The sequence below is a fragment of the Electrona antarctica genome, assembly GCF_951216825.1.
Source record: "Electrona antarctica genome assembly, chromosome: 17".
NCBI classification, from domain to species: Eukaryota; Metazoa; Chordata; class Actinopteri; order Myctophiformes; family Myctophidae; genus Electrona; species Electrona antarctica.
Window position 1 is genome coordinate 9735078 of NC_136798.1, and position 17582 is coordinate 9752659.

The 17582-nt window shown below is 43.4% G+C and overlaps 1 protein-coding gene across 4 annotated transcripts in view; it reads right to left on the reverse strand.

Annotated features, from left to right (window-relative positions):
- enah (ENAH actin regulator) overlaps nt 1-17582 on the reverse strand; it is a 161295-nt gene that overhangs the window by 118551 nt on the left and 25162 nt on the right. For 3 of the 4 annotated variants that reach the window (XM_079525392.1, XM_079525391.1, XM_079525389.1), the window contains exon 1: nt 4034-4210. The exons of the other annotated variant lie outside the window; for it this stretch is intronic. In XM_079525392.1, coding sequence (XP_079381518.1) covers nt 4034-4047 — 14 coding nt within the window. In that variant the 5' untranslated portion in view covers nt 4048-4210. Of the gene's footprint in view, nt 1-4033; nt 4211-17582 lie in introns of those variants that run through there. 4 annotated transcript variants of the gene reach the window in all.

A 17582-nucleotide genomic window follows, 5' to 3' on the forward strand; every position in this document is an offset into this window, starting at 1 on the left:
AAATGGGTTAATAAAATGGCACTAGGGTTGAGCTCTATGATAGTACAGTATTTTAAAATTACGGTATGGTATGTATCCATTAAAATAAAATACCAGCCATTTACTGTAGAGGGTATGTCTGTGTTTCAGGAGCTAATCTCACAAACGACTGGACTAAATCAGTGCCAGATTGTTGTGCACGCTGCCAGTAGGCCACAGAAGCTCCTCCGCTAATTTATTTGAGAAATATTTAACTTTTTTTTTAAATTATGTTTTTATTTTGGTCATTGTGTACAAGCATAGTGAACAACCTTACATCATGTGGTCAAGTGCATTACAATCGTTTGTGCTCGTTTCTCACAGGTATATTTGTTCTCAATGGTGACCAAAGTTACAACATTTTCTTTCTTTTTTTTAAAGAAATATTTAACTTTTAAGCTTTTTATAAGGCAGCGAGAATTAATCCAAGACCTCTGATTGGGCTTAAACTTTGCCCAAGTTTGGAGAGATACATCATAGATATGTCATAGACATCCCGGTCCGTCATCATATGACTCCCATAGACAGTATTTCCGGAAAGCATATACAATGGATAGCCTCAAGGCATCATAGCATAACCACCGCATGGAAGTGAATGTCTGTCATTGGGAGATATCAGGTCTGTGTGACATTTAGCCTACTTTACTCTTTACTGATACTGCCTCCAGCCCCTGGAATCTTTTCTTTCTTTCAGCAATTACCTGGGAATACCGTGCGTATATACCCTGTGAATTGGGGTATACACTGTATGACGGTATGACGAAATCACTACCACAAAAAACAAAAAAACTGTACAGAATACAGACCCAGCCAGTTTGTTTGTGCGTGAGAGCATGCGTGCGTGTGATGATGACATAATCGGGCACACTCAGCAGTCCTTTTCCCCTGCAGCGGGCGAAGGGGTCACAGCTGAGCACGGATAGACTATACAGACAGGAAGAACAAGAGAGGCAATAAGAGACAGTTGGGGGGTGTGGGGTGAAGTGAAGGTAGTAAGGTACTCAAGGTAGTAAGAGAGCCAGGAGGGAAGAAAGGAGAAAAGAGCAGGAAGAGGAAGAGGGGATGGATAAGCGAGAGTGTATCAAAGAATGTCAGAGACCAGTTGCAATGTGACATAGCCCTGTTTACACATTTCTTTAGTTTATTCCCTTTAATTGTACATATTTATTTTTTGGGGTTTTTAATTTACACTTGCTTTGGCAATGTAAATGTATATTTTCACATGCCACTAAAGCTCCTTTGAATTGAACGGACTTGAATTGAGAGATGTAAACGTATGTTTTCACATGCCAATAAAGCTCCTTTGAATGGAACTGAATTGAATCAAGAAAGACTCGTTTTCACAGAGACGGAGCTGTTAAGATTGCCACGGCACGCTGTCAGCCTGTCAGGCCGCTTTCCAAGACGAACGATGTAACTGAAGTATAGAATCGCTTGACAGCAGGAAGTCATGAGAGAAAGAGTGTGAAACTTAATATATGGAACCGACCTACAGCGTCTCATGGCTGCCTGCGTTGGTAACACCGGTCTGAATGCGGAGTGAAAAACAACAGCCTTTCATTTGTCCTTTCATATTTCCCAAAGGACCGTCTGACATCTCACATGAGAGCGTGTGTTATACCTGAATAAAAGGCAGTGTCGGAGGTTCTCGGAGCCTGGGCTGACGTCGGTTGTGGTTGTTTGACCGGGATGTGTGTCATATCTCGTTTGTTTAAAACTAATGAAAGACGTGGCTTTTCCTCCCCGTGGAGCCATATTATATTGGGTAGAGTGGTGAACGTCAATAAAACCTCAGTGCACCGACCACGCTGTGGGACGCCACGTCCTGCGAGTCATTAATCATTATTAATACAATCAATCAGGGAGCTCCCCGCTGGCTCAGACACACAGCACTCCAACTGTGTACTACAGTAGGTATATAATCACCATCACATCACGTTGGGTTCACATTGGCATATGGGGCTCTATTTTCGTCCGAGCTTTCTAGAGCCACTATTTGGGGATTTAGCATTGGCGAAGGGGCGTTCCCCCACTGAAGTGGCTATTTTGGTCACCTGCCTAAATCCCTAAAACACCTCCGCTACCCATTACATTATGCATAGGTGTGGTTTGGGCGTTACAATAATGAAACCAATCACTGTGCCACATGCCATTGCCTATAAGAGATCCATTATCCGTTATGCCCAGTGCTATATTGCTTCATAGCCTGACGGTCTGTGCTCATAGCCCATGGAAGAGTGATGCGTGGGGGATAGATGAGATGACACGGAAATCTGAAGTGTGAAAGTCAACCGTATGAGCAAAACAAAAGGAAGCATAGACAGATTTCTACAAGGACACTCGCCCTTACTTCAACTGCTGTATAATTCCACATCCGTAAGAATTGTATTCTTACCAAACAAAAACAACAGTATTGTCACTGTGTACAGTATATACAATATCTATTTAAAAGGAAAGTGTGTGATTAAAGTTGATCAATTGTCAATTCTTGTCCATGTAATCGCATCTACAGTCTGCTAAGCTGAGTCACCTCTCCTTTCAAGGCCATGTATTATACAGACAAAATGACGATACAGTGCTAGAATCTCTCTCTCTGTCTGTCTGTCTCTCTCTGGGACAAGAGAATATCTTTGTGTTGTTGTCACTGGTCCCTCACCACTTCCATTATGGACAATGATGTCATTGTTGCTGGGCAAACTTGTCCAGTGTGCAGACAGACAGACAGACAGACAGACAGACAGACGGTCTTCACTGAAACAGACAATGGAAGGAGACATCAAACAGAGAATCAAAGACACACACAGCAATTAGCCACAATTAATTTGAAAATGTTCCAACACAAGAATTAGACAAATCGTGGGATCCCCCTGCCGCTGCACGGATTTCGATCCCACAAGCCAACTCCAACACAATATGAATGATTCCAATTGTCTGAATGTATTATTAAAAACGATGAGTCACTTCCAATACACCAGCGTCTCTGTTTTGGAACAATAAATCATGAGTCTGGAACCGTTGACTCAACACATGTTGCTATAAACAAATGTGTTGAAAGGAAGCACCAGATATGCTAAGACTAACTGGCACAAACGATCACAACTTTGAACTTGGACACAATTTAAAACAAGGAGACATGCAAATATAACAAAAAAGTTTAAAAATCGATACAAAGAATTTACATATACATTATACACAGTGTCAATAACAAATGTATGGCGTGAAACAGTCAGATTACATACACTCATATTCATTCAATAAGACACAACTTGACAATGACAATGATGATAAAATTGCTATCTCTCACACACAAACACTCCCCCTATAGCCCCGACGAAACCTCCACACAATGCAAACGTTTGCCATAATAACCCGAGGGAATGAGTCAGCTTTCTTATGTGTCTACTGTAACTGTGCAGCCAAGCCATCAATAACTATAGGCTACAAGCCCGGTCTCAGGAGGCAATGGGGGAGAAAAGTGCCCTGTCACTTTGCGGGCAGGAGAAATCCTATACCCAACTGAACCAAATAAAATAACTCCCCCATGACTGGACTTTGAAGAGCTTAATGGCCATCACAGCTCTATGAATACAGAACTCACCACAGTGAGAGCCACTTTTGCACAAGGGTTTCTAATAATGAACTGATTGAATGGGTGGAAGGGATTAAAAGCTAAAGCTGATTTTCCTTTGAGAGGACAAACCACAAAAAGGCAGATGAACAAACAGTCACAAGTAGACTAGACAGATATTCAGGCAATTCAGACAGAGACAGACAGACAGACAGACAGACAGACTCTAAAACCCTTGGTCCCATGCTGGTTTCCAACCCCCCTTCAGAAACTCTGTGGTAAATATTAAAACCTAAACATATTCACTATTTGGTGAGTACTTATGTTAAGTCCGTTCTCATTTTGACAATGGTAGCTACTGAGCTCTCACTGATCCTTGTATTGTACGGCAGGTCCCACAGATCCAAACACCCAAAATCGCCAAACGCTTCCGACCCAGAAACTTACGAGTCACGAGTCATCTCGGTGGTCGGTAGCGTGGGAATCCAACGACCTATACCTGAAACAAAAGGTCTGTCTCTTCTTCTAGAAGGTTTTTTTAATTTCTGTCCACTTTCCCCACAGAGCAACCGATTTGCTGCATGTGCGACACAATCTGTCTGACTACAGTAAGTAAAGGACGAATGGCTGACTTGAATGGCAAAGTGAAGCAGAAGCGTTCGTTTAGGGACAGGCGGTAGCAGTGGAGAGAGAGAGAGGGGGGGGGGGGGGTGGCACATACCCACAAGGCCTGCTGGAAGACCCCCCTCCCCCCCATCCCAACACCACACTGGAGCCAGGGCTAAAAGTAGAAGAACTACGGTGGGTGAATGGGGCTGAGGCGGAGGTCGTGGGGGGTGGAGGTAAGCCGGCCTGAAGAATGCCCCAACCCAAAAGGCCCCCATATGCAAAAATAGACGTGCTGACCTAGAACCATCAGGTTATATGGAGCACTTGCACAATATCATTTTTCAGTCAAAATACAGATGTTGATAATGGATCACTGAATCACTCATTTGTGGTCGTCATTTTCTTCACATGAGCATGAAAGAGGTCCATTTCCCATGACACAAACATTTATACATTAGTGACAAGGTTCTACAATGAAGGCTACTGTAGTTGACTCACCCTACACTGCCCCATGCCACCTAATTTTACACAAGGACACACACACACACACACACACACACACACACACACACACACACACACACACACACACACACACACACACACACACACACACACACACACACACACACACACACACACACACACACACACACACACACACACACACACACACACACACACACACACACACCCATTCCTATGCTTAGCACAGGGAAATACGGAAATGCTGATCCGCTGAGCAATAGAATCACATTTAGCCATGACAAGACAGTTCACTGTGTTATTTATTGTAGGAAGTACATACTTATTAAACTACTGTATTTGAACAGTAACTACACTTTTTGCATGGTGCATTGTCATGCTCATCATATCAGATTCATAACACACTTAAGATGGGTGCCACTGCCATATTGGCAACTTAAGATGAGAACATACTGTTCAGCGGTTACCTGTGGCGGCCGCTGCCTTCTATTGCCACTTTTACCTTTATTCTTTCCATAAGGCAATTCTCATTGTCATTCTCAAGCACTCTGCTGAACAATTTGTGCTATTCAACATAATGTGCCCTTGCCTTACCTCATATAATGGGACACAATGGTCGACTGACAAAAGCAGAAGGAATTTGATACAGTGTCTTGATACCTAAACCATTTTTTCTCATTTACACTGCATTGTGAGCACCCGCCCGCTGCACAGAAAACGAGGCCCTTTCCTTGTTCTGTCACAGAGATCAAGAGAGGTGATACAATTACAATCACTCCTTCTGTTGCAAGTTGACTTCCTCCAACATGGCGACGTGCCCTGTTGTACAGCACAGGCCTCCATTGTTTCATGTGAATGAAACCTAATGGTAGAAATGTTCAATCAAGCTGCCACTGGAGGGCTCCGTCACGAGGTTCCATTTAGCAGCTGAGGGCAGTACATCAAGCTTGCTTCATCCCCTGTGTGCTGTGTGGAGGTCTGCATGGTGTGATTGATTTGAGGCCAACCAGATCAATGGAAACGCATGGATAGAAATGTTAAGCTCTCAACTCTCGCCATGGAAAGATGATAGAAACATCCCAAGGACCGTGACGGGAGGCATCTGGAATGAATTGATTTGGGCATGACAACCCCAAGGTGCTTCTGATCAATAAGACACATCTAATCCTCATCATTAACTTAGCGCTCTGTTGGGGCAGTCAAGGTAAGGTAGAGATGGTGGGGGCAGGGGGTGGCATGGGGGCAAGCACAGTCATGTGTTGCTATTATTGTTGGGGTGGATTCTGAAACCTTGTAATTTCAAGGCCCCTCATAAGTGTTGAGTTAAGTGTTAAAGGATTCCCAGCATAGCCTTCTGAATGAGATACTGTGGGTTTGTGTGGAATCCCCAGGCTGGATAATGTAATTCTCCCCAAAAAATATAATTCAAATCACAGAAAGCACATTAACCTACTTAGTAAAATATCAACTCTTCTTGAATACATTAAGTAGACTAGCCACACATATTTCCAACAGCCTTTTGGCTTATAATGGTTTTCTGCATCTTCAACCAACACAACGTGTGACTGTATCGATGACATAAACTCTGTCACAGAGTGGCCGTGACCCTAATAGGCTATGTCGGCCAGGAGTGCTCATGTAGAGAACGTACCAGCAAGAGGTTAAAGGTCAAATCGTATCCAGTATCCGTCTTTCCGGACAAACAAGGACCCATCGCTCATGTTCACTGATGTGACTGAATACTATATCGGCACCTAAATAGCCTGGGTTGCCTTGCCTTGCCCACAGACGACTCCTGGGTTGCCTTGCCCACAGACGACTCCTGGGTTGCCTTGCCCACAGACGACTCCTGGGTTGCCTTGCCCACAGACGACTCCACTAGTCATTTAGCACATTTGCCTCAGCCACTGAGCGCGAGGACCCGGGTTCAAATCTGACCTCCGTCTTGTTTCGCATGTCTCTCGTCTCTCTCTCTCTGCTCTTGTGTTTCCTGTCTCTCACTGACCTACCTGAATTAAAATTAATATAATGCATGGGCAGGTTACAGACTTCTATATTTGATCAGAGATTCCCATAGAATAAGAAAATCCCACATTTGATATAGCACAAATCATTACTATGTAGATACCGTAGATGGCCCATTGCTGATCCAGCGGGAGAAATTCAGTTATGGCAGAACTTGTCTTTTTTGTATCTGTCTTGCGTTTCATAACTGCTTATGAAACACAAGACGTATACAAAAAAGACAAGAGATACAACTGGAGTAAAAAGGAGTCAAGTGACAAGTCAGGTAGAAAAGTATAAGTAGTAGAAATGTGCGTGTTGGATAGGCTATTAACAGATATAAGTAGTGTAGTCTAGTCACTAATGTAGTCAAAGTGTACATACTGTAAAAGTGGAAGGAATTTCAGGAAAGCCATGCAGGATAGCTGTACAGAAATCTCAGTGCAACACCTCATTTTTGCCAACTAGTAAATTATACTAAAGGAAATGAACACCTTGTAAATGTCTTAAGACACCTGGTGGCAGTTAGTTCACAGACCTATAGCTCCTTTTTAGCGCGAGGACCCGACCGGGGTCTGGTCTCACATCTCTCCTCTCTCATTCTCTGCCAACTATTTCTCGCTACACTGAACTATCTAAAATAAAGCATAAAAATGACAAAATTCATATTTAACAGCCACATAGTTCATAAAGTACTGATGCCACAAAGGTGTGCGCACCCACTCTCGGTCACAATGACTATAATATTGTCGTCTACTACTACTACTACTAATTTTCTCAATGTAAGTAGTGAATAATAATAATCCCTTCAAGTTTGATTCTTTGTTTGGGTCAATATAGCCATTGGCCACATGGTGTAGCAGAGCTTAACCACTTGAATCCTCGTATACTATTCTGGGCATGCCATAATAGGCGAATATTCAGCGAACAATTCTAGGAAAATAACAGATCTACAAGCTCACAACATGTCACGTTGCGACACATTGTGAGTCTGTAAAATCGACAATTGTCTGAAAAGTGAATTGCTAATGGAAAAAAGCAAGGGGACCAACAACCAAAGTATAGACCCCTCTTTGGGAACACTGGTCACCGAACTATAGGGTTAAGTATAGCTGATCTGTGGTACATAGAACTAATGGCTTCTAATCATTTCAAACTCAATTAGGGTTTTAATTGAATGGCTCAAGGGTTGGCATGAATCCAGACAAATTTGAATTTTTCCCTTACCGCCCTCTGTCAAACTCACTCAGTCTCAATCTCAGTACTCTTCCGTCACCTACTCTACTCGCTGACTTTCTCAACGTTTTACTTAAGTTGGCTTGGAGCCAACATCCTGACACAGTCACATTGGAAAGATGTCAGGTTTGATTTACAGCTAATGGAAAGAAGAGACAGAATAGCAAATGTGAGTTCGAAATGAGAGTTCAGTGCATTCTCTCTACTTGCTTAAAAACATCCTGGGAGTGGGACAGACGCTCAGGCTTTGATGGGGCTGGGGCACAGTGGTGATATCTTGTATAGCTGAATCTATCCCGACACAGGCCTCGTTACCCCCTACACACACACAGCCGTCGCTACATATACGCCCATGTGTGCATCCTCGCAAACAGAGAAAGTACCCGATCTGCATGAGATAACACAGCACAAATATATACAAGTATAGGGCAACCAAATCTGAATTTGATGTGCACACACACACACACACACACACACACACACACACACACACACACACACACACACACACACACACACACACACACACACACACACACACACACACACACACACACACACACACACACACACACACACACACACACACACACACACACACACACACACACACACACACACAATTGCAGGGCAACATGTTGATCCGAGGACCTTCATCAGTTTAGTACAGAAGGTTATTGGAGCTGAAATAAGAGCCTAATGAGAGCTCAACCTATACACGTCCATTTCTATCCTTCACACGGCAGCTATTCAGAGCTTACACTTACAGTGTCTGTTTTAAAGACGGCCAATATCCATTTGGACCTCGTGGCTAGCGGGCCTGCAGAGGTTAATCATCTATACTCAAGGCAAAGCACTAATGTGTTCCCCATTTCCTGTAAATGTGGAGGAGCTCAGCAGCAGTGAATTGATTCTGATGAATGAGTCCATTACTCGTTAAATCATTTATCACACATATTTTAATCTGTATAAAAAGGCATGAGGATTTTTTTTTAACAATTCAATTTTGTGGCACGGTGGCACAGTCGGTAGTGCCGTCACCTCACAGCTAGGGTTTGATTCCCGCTGGGGACGCTGTGGGCGCTGGGGGCGTGTTCTTTCCTCCGCGTCATCAGTGCCCATACCCGAGGCGGGGTTGGCGAAAGGGCTTTTCTGTGTGGAGTTTAGATGTTCTCCCCATGTCCCCTAGGGTAGGTACCCTCACAAAGAACATGCAGTAATCATGGTCTCTAAACTACCTCCCCCGGGCCAGCCGGGGCGCCTGATGGAGAGGAAAGGAACTGGTCGGAATAACGTGTTCCTTCCACGCGCTACGTCCGGCCGGGGGAAACTCTCCCCCGTCAGGTGAAAAGAAGCAGCTTGGACTCCTCATGCATAGAAGGAAGCATGAGGTCAGTCCGCTGCCCCCAAAACTCATATTGTATGTAATGTAAACTGTGAGGTTCTCGCATAAAGCTCCTCTAGGGTTCTTACCTCACCGGCACAACAACTAGTCATCTTTCCCATCAAAATAACTACCATAGTATATGCATAACTATATATGCTATATATATGCATATAGCCTGGGAAGCCTATTATATACTATAATAGGCTTCCCACAGACGACACAGGTTCGAATCCGACCCGAGGCCCTTTGCTGCAGATGATCCCCTCTCACTATTAATAACGCAGAAATGCTGAAAATAAAATACAATTATTGTCTACATTATTCAATATTTATGTTCAAATATTTATATAAAAAAAATGTATGTCCAAATATATTATTTGATATAGCACAACATTAACGTGTACATACTGTGTGTGTGTGTGTGCATGCACAGTACACAATGCACGCATGTGTGCTGTGCGTGCGTGTGGATGAATGGTTTACGTTTGCACGTATGAAATTAATCCCCTGGTTGACACTAATGTTATGTTGGATCGGATTTGCAGGAAAGTCACCATCTGCCCAATTACTGAATATTTGAAAAGATCACATCACAGTGTGTGTGTGTGTGTGTGTGTGTGTGTGTGTGTGTGTGTGTGTGTGTGTGTGTGTGTGTGTGTGTATGTGTGTGTGTGTGTGTGTGTGTGTGCGCACGCGCGCGCGTGCGTGCGTGTGTTGTCACACATGTACAGTACACCATGTGTGTTGTATACGTCTACTGTAGGCCATTCACTGTCCCTCAGATTGTGGCATGTTGATTGTGCAGCAAGATATGCCTCGTCTCCTTCAGTACTTTTAAGAGGTAAGCTCTTGAGTTGAACTTGTTAAAATAATATCGTTCATATACGCTCTTTCTGTGTTCACCCCCTCATCCTCCCTTCTCAAGACAAGAGACACTTTCTGTGTCACCATGGTGCTGTAGGAGGATTGTACATACACCCGCAGACAGAGACAGAGAGAGAGAGAGAGAGAGAGAGAGAGAGGTGTAGAATACGGAAGACTAAACTTTTCTAAAAGGATGTATAACGTTTATACAACTTATAACTTTTAGCGTTTCATAAGATAGTCTTCCGTCTAAGTTGCAATGTAACACAGCTCTGCTTACACATTTAATTCCCATTTACATGTAATATTAATTATAGATACATTGTTTTGTTTTGATTGTTTTGTTCCACTTTTCCTTTGGCAATGTATTGTAAACCTAATTTTATGGTTTCTCAAACTCAATTGAATTGAATTGATTGGGGATGAGATATTAGGACAGGGAGAGGGTGAGAACCAGGGAGTGAGAGAGAAGCACAGTGTCCAGGATGGGGAGGGGGAAAGCAAACAGAGCGGAGAGAGAGAGAGAGAGAGAGAGAGAGAGAGAGAGAGAGAGAGAGAGAGAGAGAGAGAGAGAGAGAGAGTTGCGGACTTGGAAAGGAGAACAAATGTTGGCAGGGAACAGCCTTCCTTTTGCAAACACATAGAAAGAGCTAATGTATCACACCGCTGTGTCCAACTCTCTCTCTCTGTCCCTTCCTCTCGGTCTCATACTCTCTCTCCATTCATCCATCCATCACTCCGGTTTCCCCCATGCCCCCTCCTTCTGTCTCATTCTCACTCCCTCTCCTTCATTCATTCACTCTCCTCCTCTCTTCTCTCTTCTCTCTTAGCCTTTGTCACCCTGTCGCTTTTTCTCTGTCACCCTGACTCTCTCTCTCTCTTTCGCCCTATCGTATCGCGAGTGCCCCACTGCACTGGCGGCTACCCGTGGCATTCAGAATTGATTTTAAAAATGGTATTGTTTGTTTTTAACTCACTTAACGGCCTTGCACCTGCTTACATCACTGATCTTCTGACCCCGTACAACCCTCCCTGTAATCTTAGATCCGCTGACAAGCTCTTGCTGGCGGTCCAAGAGACAAAGCTCGTCACAGAACCAAACAAACAGGGCATTTGCCGTAATGTCCAGTGGAATACACTTCCACTGGACATTTGCCTCAGTATCCACTTTTAAAACTCTTTTACAAAATGTCTTGTAACTAGAGGAATGGACAAAATTTCCTCATTTTAGTTTCATTGTCCCTCACATGTTTTAATGTAAACTTGTTTTTGAAAAGTGCTATTCTCTCTCTCTCTCTCTCAAATAAATAGGGCACAGAGCGCACACACACACACACACACACACACACACACACACACACACACACACACACACACACACACACACACACACACACACACACACACACACACACACACACACACACACACACACACACACACACACACACACACACACACACACACACACACACACACACACACACTGCTCCAAGTGATATTAAGAGCTCATGTGTGTGTGTGTGTGTGTGTATTGATAATATAAATCACAGAGAAGTGGCAGTGCTGACTTTGCTTGCAATGCAATCTTAGCTGTGTTTGGTAGCAACGTGCCGTTGCTACAATAACCTCCAAAAGCACTGTTTATCAAAATGTACAGTGGTTGAAATGTGATCGCAGACGAGGAATATGAGACAGGAAGGAAGACGGATGGAGAGAGACAACGCTGCATGGAAGAATTTCCTGTTCACAACGAGGATTAAAGTTCCTAATGTCCTAATTGTCTGAGGTCTGGTGGGAATTTTGGGAAATCTCTCTCTCCCTCGATCTCTCTTCTCATTCAAATATTTCAACGTAAACAATGTAAAGGAAATAAAACAGCTCGATCCTATGAGGCCTCAAGAATCGATTTGTGTATTAACCTATTTAGACCCGATAACTGATTCTACAAATGTCTTCTAAATCATGACAGTTTTCAGAAAAACCTCTGGTTCTATGTCAGTGATGCTCAACATTTTTCATATCAAGGACCCCCAGAATTATCTGTATTTGGCCGCGGACCCCCCCATCTGAAATTATGTTGTTCCAGGGACCCCCCCCCCCCCCCCCACAGAAGCGTAAAACGTTCACTCGGAAAGAATATAATGAGTACCACAGACGAAAAACAGTCTAAGTCCAAATTTCAGACTGACCCCTCCACGAAAAGGCCTCGTTGTCCTGAACCCTTGATCTATCATTTATATATTATGGATCAATAGTGTGGACTTAGACTGTTATTCGTCTGTGGTACTCAATTATATTCAAAGATTTGCGCCACATTTTCACGATTTTTCAAAAATAGCAGATCTACAAGCTATAAAGTATAACATAATGCTTAAAACACCAAAAGGGGTTCCCGTCCGTACTGAATGGGTCAAGCTTACACTTGCAAATTGCTGGCAGGAGTGACTTACATTGTATGTCTTACAATGCAGTGCGACCTGTCAGGAGAGTGCTAAAACACCATACATTACTGGCTGTTGTGGGAATCAAACCTGTGATCAAACCAACATGCCACACACTACACTACCCACAGTGCATTCCTCAGTGTTCATTCATCCCTGCCTAACGGATGTAACCAAATGGATTCGTACACTCTCGCAGTTAAATTAACAGTGTACTGTGTAATGTGTATGCGTAGTAAATCACCCAGCACATGGGAGCAGCAGATAGACAGAGTACAGATAGACAGGCAGACAAGTCAGAATTCACAGTTCCACCGTATCCTAGCACATTTGAATAGCTACAGCCATTTCCAAGAAATCTCACTAAGAGAGGACATTCATCATTTAGGTTCACTACAGACTCACTCAGAATTAAGACAAAGACACGTGTCTGCAAACAGCCAAACACGTGTGGACACACGTGCACACACCTTTTTTTTTTTAAACGCATCTCCCGAAAGAATCTTATAAAGAAAAAAAGTAGAACACGTTTCCAGAGAACCGTTTGTTAGTAAGGACAAAGACCTTTTTTTTTTTTTTAGGTTGATTCTCTCTAACTCCATGTTGTGCTGAGCTTGTGGAATTCCACTCACAGAGGGGGGTCTGTTTGTGAGTGTATTGGGGTTTCATTTAATTTAGGAGGCTCACTGAACGACTTCCTGGATGTGTGTGTGCGTGCGAGGCGAGCGAGTGTGTCGTTATATCCGACGCTGTGCAGCCTCTTCTAAGATTTCTGCGGACGTTTCGGTGGTAGAGTTGGAGTTGGTGTTGTTAGAAGAGCAGCCTGGTGGAAGACCGACAAACAAAACACCATTCATGGGTGAAAACACACGTCTGTACACAACGTCAGGGGATGCATCATGTTGTGAAATGCAATCCCAAAGCTGGAGACTCTTGTTACAGCGGACGCCTGGTGCTCGGTCTTATATTAACAACTCTGTAGGGGTGTAATGGTTCATCCAACTAATTGATTTAATCGATTACCAGCCAATGGCGCATTGTGACTCTGAGCATGCAGATTGACTATTTTAAATATTTGGTGGAAAGCCTTATTAGTCTAACCTCACCCTGCCAGATGGGGGTGGTATTGAGTTCACAACACAGCCTTCTGGGCTCACTCGGGGGCTTACGATGAACCGAACCGGCCTGGATCGGACCAATCAGCGGCAGCTACGGACGCGATCTGCTAATCACCTGCCAAGTAGCTTGAACAAAAGGGCCCGCCCGGGGGGGTGCTACCCACAATGGGTTCCTTACAAGTTGTACCTCATTGTAAAGGTGATTACCGGTAATCAGTCTTTCCAACTATAAAACAATACAATCCCTATGAAGGGGAGAAATAATCGACCGAAATAAAGTTTCAGGACTTTTTTTTAAGGGGTTTAGAGTAGAACATCAAACAGCACAGTGTAGAACAGAGAACATAACAAAATGCACAGGGAATTAGAGATTGTGTGTGTGTGCGTGTGTGTGTGTATGTGTGTGCGCGTGTTGTCTCTTTGACAGCCTGAGCAGGTCATAGAGAACATGATATTAAAAGATTTACAGATTAGAGGTCAGGCCCAGAGAGCTTTGCTTTTAGTGTGTTGCTGCTGTACAGTCAGTGGGACAGCAGAGAATAGGCGGAAACCAGACAATAAGGTGCTTCATTCACTGATGATGATGATGATGAAGTGATCATGCTTCATCCAACTCTGGGTGTACAAATGGAACCAAGTGGAACTGTAACCTTGACCGTCTCAGACTTAATTTAACACTGAGGAATTTACTGCGTGTGCGCGCGTGCATGTCCTTGTACTCCATAGTAATGAGACACATGAGTTCTAAGTTAACTTTCCTCATCAGCTCACACAAGGATCCCTAAAGGCCTCCCCAGACCAAGCTACCTTGTCCTCGGGGCAACTGGGACTGTCGGCTGATCAGATCGGGTGACGTTAGGTGACGCCTCCCGTTTAAACGTTGCTCCAAACACACCACACAGTACTATAGCAGACGGTCAGCTGATGGTGCTGTTCCGCTCCTGCATGAGAGGAGACGACTCCATACCATCCTGTTTGAATACGTGAGTGAACAACATTATACCCATTTTTCACTAAATCTTGCGTGTATATATGCGAGCTTTTTAAGAAGTGGGGAAAGCCACAAAAAAGTATACCTTTCTGCTGGTTTCTGAAGTGACCCATTCAACCCAGACAATGTAGACAAAACACTTGCTATATATCAGCTGATTATATGCATGCATGACACATAAATAAAGAATCTATCTATGCACCATAAATAAAGGAAGAAAGTCCGTCATCTATCCTATCCTATCTTTCCTTTGCCATAATGAATGTGCTCCATGAAAGAAATCTGTTGCCTGCAAGTCTGTCTCTCTTTCTCTTCGACCCTCCCCGTATCCAATTTTAGGGGAAAATGCACTTGAAATACTGCAGAGCTTTTGGTCTCCTTGTTTACTTCTTCTCATGTTCTGATTATCTCTACGACTGAAGAGCCAAACGGAGAGCTTTCCCCTCCCGAAGAGCTCCGCCGCTGATTCAACATACTCAATCAAGTGATCGGAAACTGTTAATAGCCGACTACTGCCAACTGTGCAGCACAAACTACTATACAACAGATTGCCAGCCACAGATGTTCCACTCATACTCTCCCCCTCACCACTAAAAGCCACAGAAGTGGCTTGCAGCAACACAATAGTCCATCACACTTCAAAAGTTCTCATTGAAAGGCTGGGGGGTTGTGCATTTTCAAAAGCCTATGCTATAAATCGCAGCCAAGCTCTCTCTGTGCAATCAGAAACTTTTCATGGCAAATCCTTCCGTTTCCGGATTGGCAGGGACCTGTGCGTGAGTGTGTATGCGTGCGTTGTGTGTGTGTGTGTGTGTGTGCACTCGCGTGAATACACATACTGTACACACACACCTTCCCACAATTCCAGTGATTGAACATATCAATGACAGACTATGAACAGAATGATCAACAAATGTGTAGCACAGAACCGACCAAGGACAAACTAGAAAAAGTGCCCCTTCGGGGGACAGGTCTCCACCAGGATAATAGCGTTTAAGTGTTGCAAAAAATGGCCTCATGGTGGCGCTGTAACGGGCAGATGTGGAAAATGCAGGGCAAAGGTTTTTCCTTGGCTCTAGGGAGTGTGCATACAAAGTTGTCCACAGATCGGTGCAGGTATAGGTGATCCTCATGCAAACTTTAGAAGGTAATCTTAGCCAATGGGGATGGAATATGGGGAAGCGGACAGGTCCGTGTTCCACATGACTGTGGAGATAGTGTATACCGATTTGCGAGATGTATGGATGAAATGTGGATGAGTAATGTACAGAAATGCGTTTGGCCAATATCGGCCTCATGGTGGCGCTAAACTGGCCGTTGTGGGAAAATTGAGGCAGAGGTTTGTCGTTTGGCATCCAGGGAGTGTGTGAGCAGAGTTTCGCATCGGCCGGGCCAACGGTGCCGGAGATTAGTTGTACATAGACGGACGGACACACAGACTGAGTGCAAAACATACTCTCCCCATGCCTTCAGCTGGCAGACAAAGACAGGGTACGCAGACATACAAATACATTTCACAGACAGGGTTAAGGGTCATGGAAAAACAGGAGGCCAGAGGAGCATAGGATGATGTTTTTTTTAGACATACATAATAGAAGGTAAAGAGAGAGACGGGGACAGTGTTAATATTCAGACAGCATTGCTTAGCTCCCAGACACTCTCAAACTTCAATGTGTGTCTGTGTCTGTGTGTGTGTGTGTGTGTGTGTGTGTGTGTGTGTGTGTGTGTGTGTAAAAAAAGGTTCTATCCATTCAAACCGATTGAATTTCAAATATGTATATACTATTCTTAATATAAAATAGTGAGTGCAGTAAAACTTAATTCCAAGACAGCACACAGTGTTATTTCTTTCTCTCCATGAAAAAGTTGGCAATGTTTATCAACGGGGAGGTGGAAATGAAAATATTTGCAGACTCCAACAAGAGTCAGCAAAAAAGATTTAACGGAGTGGTGCAATTAAAAGTAGTGACCTTTGACATACTGGTGCATTTTGAGAAATCAGAATAAGCTATATTGTCACTTCACAGGTTTACGTGTATAAAGAAGTTGGTGAAATTATTTAATATTTTTTCTCATTGTCTTCATTTGTAGTTTTCTGGAAAGAGGAGAAAGAATGTAGATAGAAGGAAGAGCAACGAAACAAGAAACTAGGTCTAGAAATCAAATGTTCTAATATGAAAAGTGAACAGATATGTACATCTGTGCATACATATTCCAGTAGCAGGTGTACATAAACATACAGTAGCTGCAGATTCAGACATGTATGAGTGATGTGATAAAACATGATCACATTAATCATAGAGATTTTAATTTATCGTGAAATTGTCGAGCTGCAAATTCAGTACCTCTTAAACCCTCTATACCTCGATGAAACAGACCTGTAAAGAGCGCATTTGGTGCCCCGTTATTTCACTCGACACAAATCGATCGCCAAAAATAGCAGATCTACAAGTAGGCTATTTTTGACGAACGTTCCCCCTGGTGGTTAACAAAAGTGGAAGTTTAACGCATAATTTTTTGATTATCAAGAAAATCACAATCAATAATCGTGACATGTAATTTTCATATCTTCCCAACCATAAAGGTGAGGTTAAAAAGCAGCAGCTGCAGATGTGTAGGATGCAGAATCTTTATGGCTAAAGGGAAATTAACCAAATATGACACCCTGGCAGATGTGTCCTTATCTGGTGTGATGAAAGAGAAAACTAAGTGAGATGTGTCATCCATTATGATAACTGAAGATGGCGACACGGATAAGCAGGCCTGTATTGCACCTTGAACAGGAAAACGAAAATATTGTCCCAACAGCAAAGTTGTGTGTCTGTCTGTGAGAGTGTAAAAGTACATCTTTGATGAA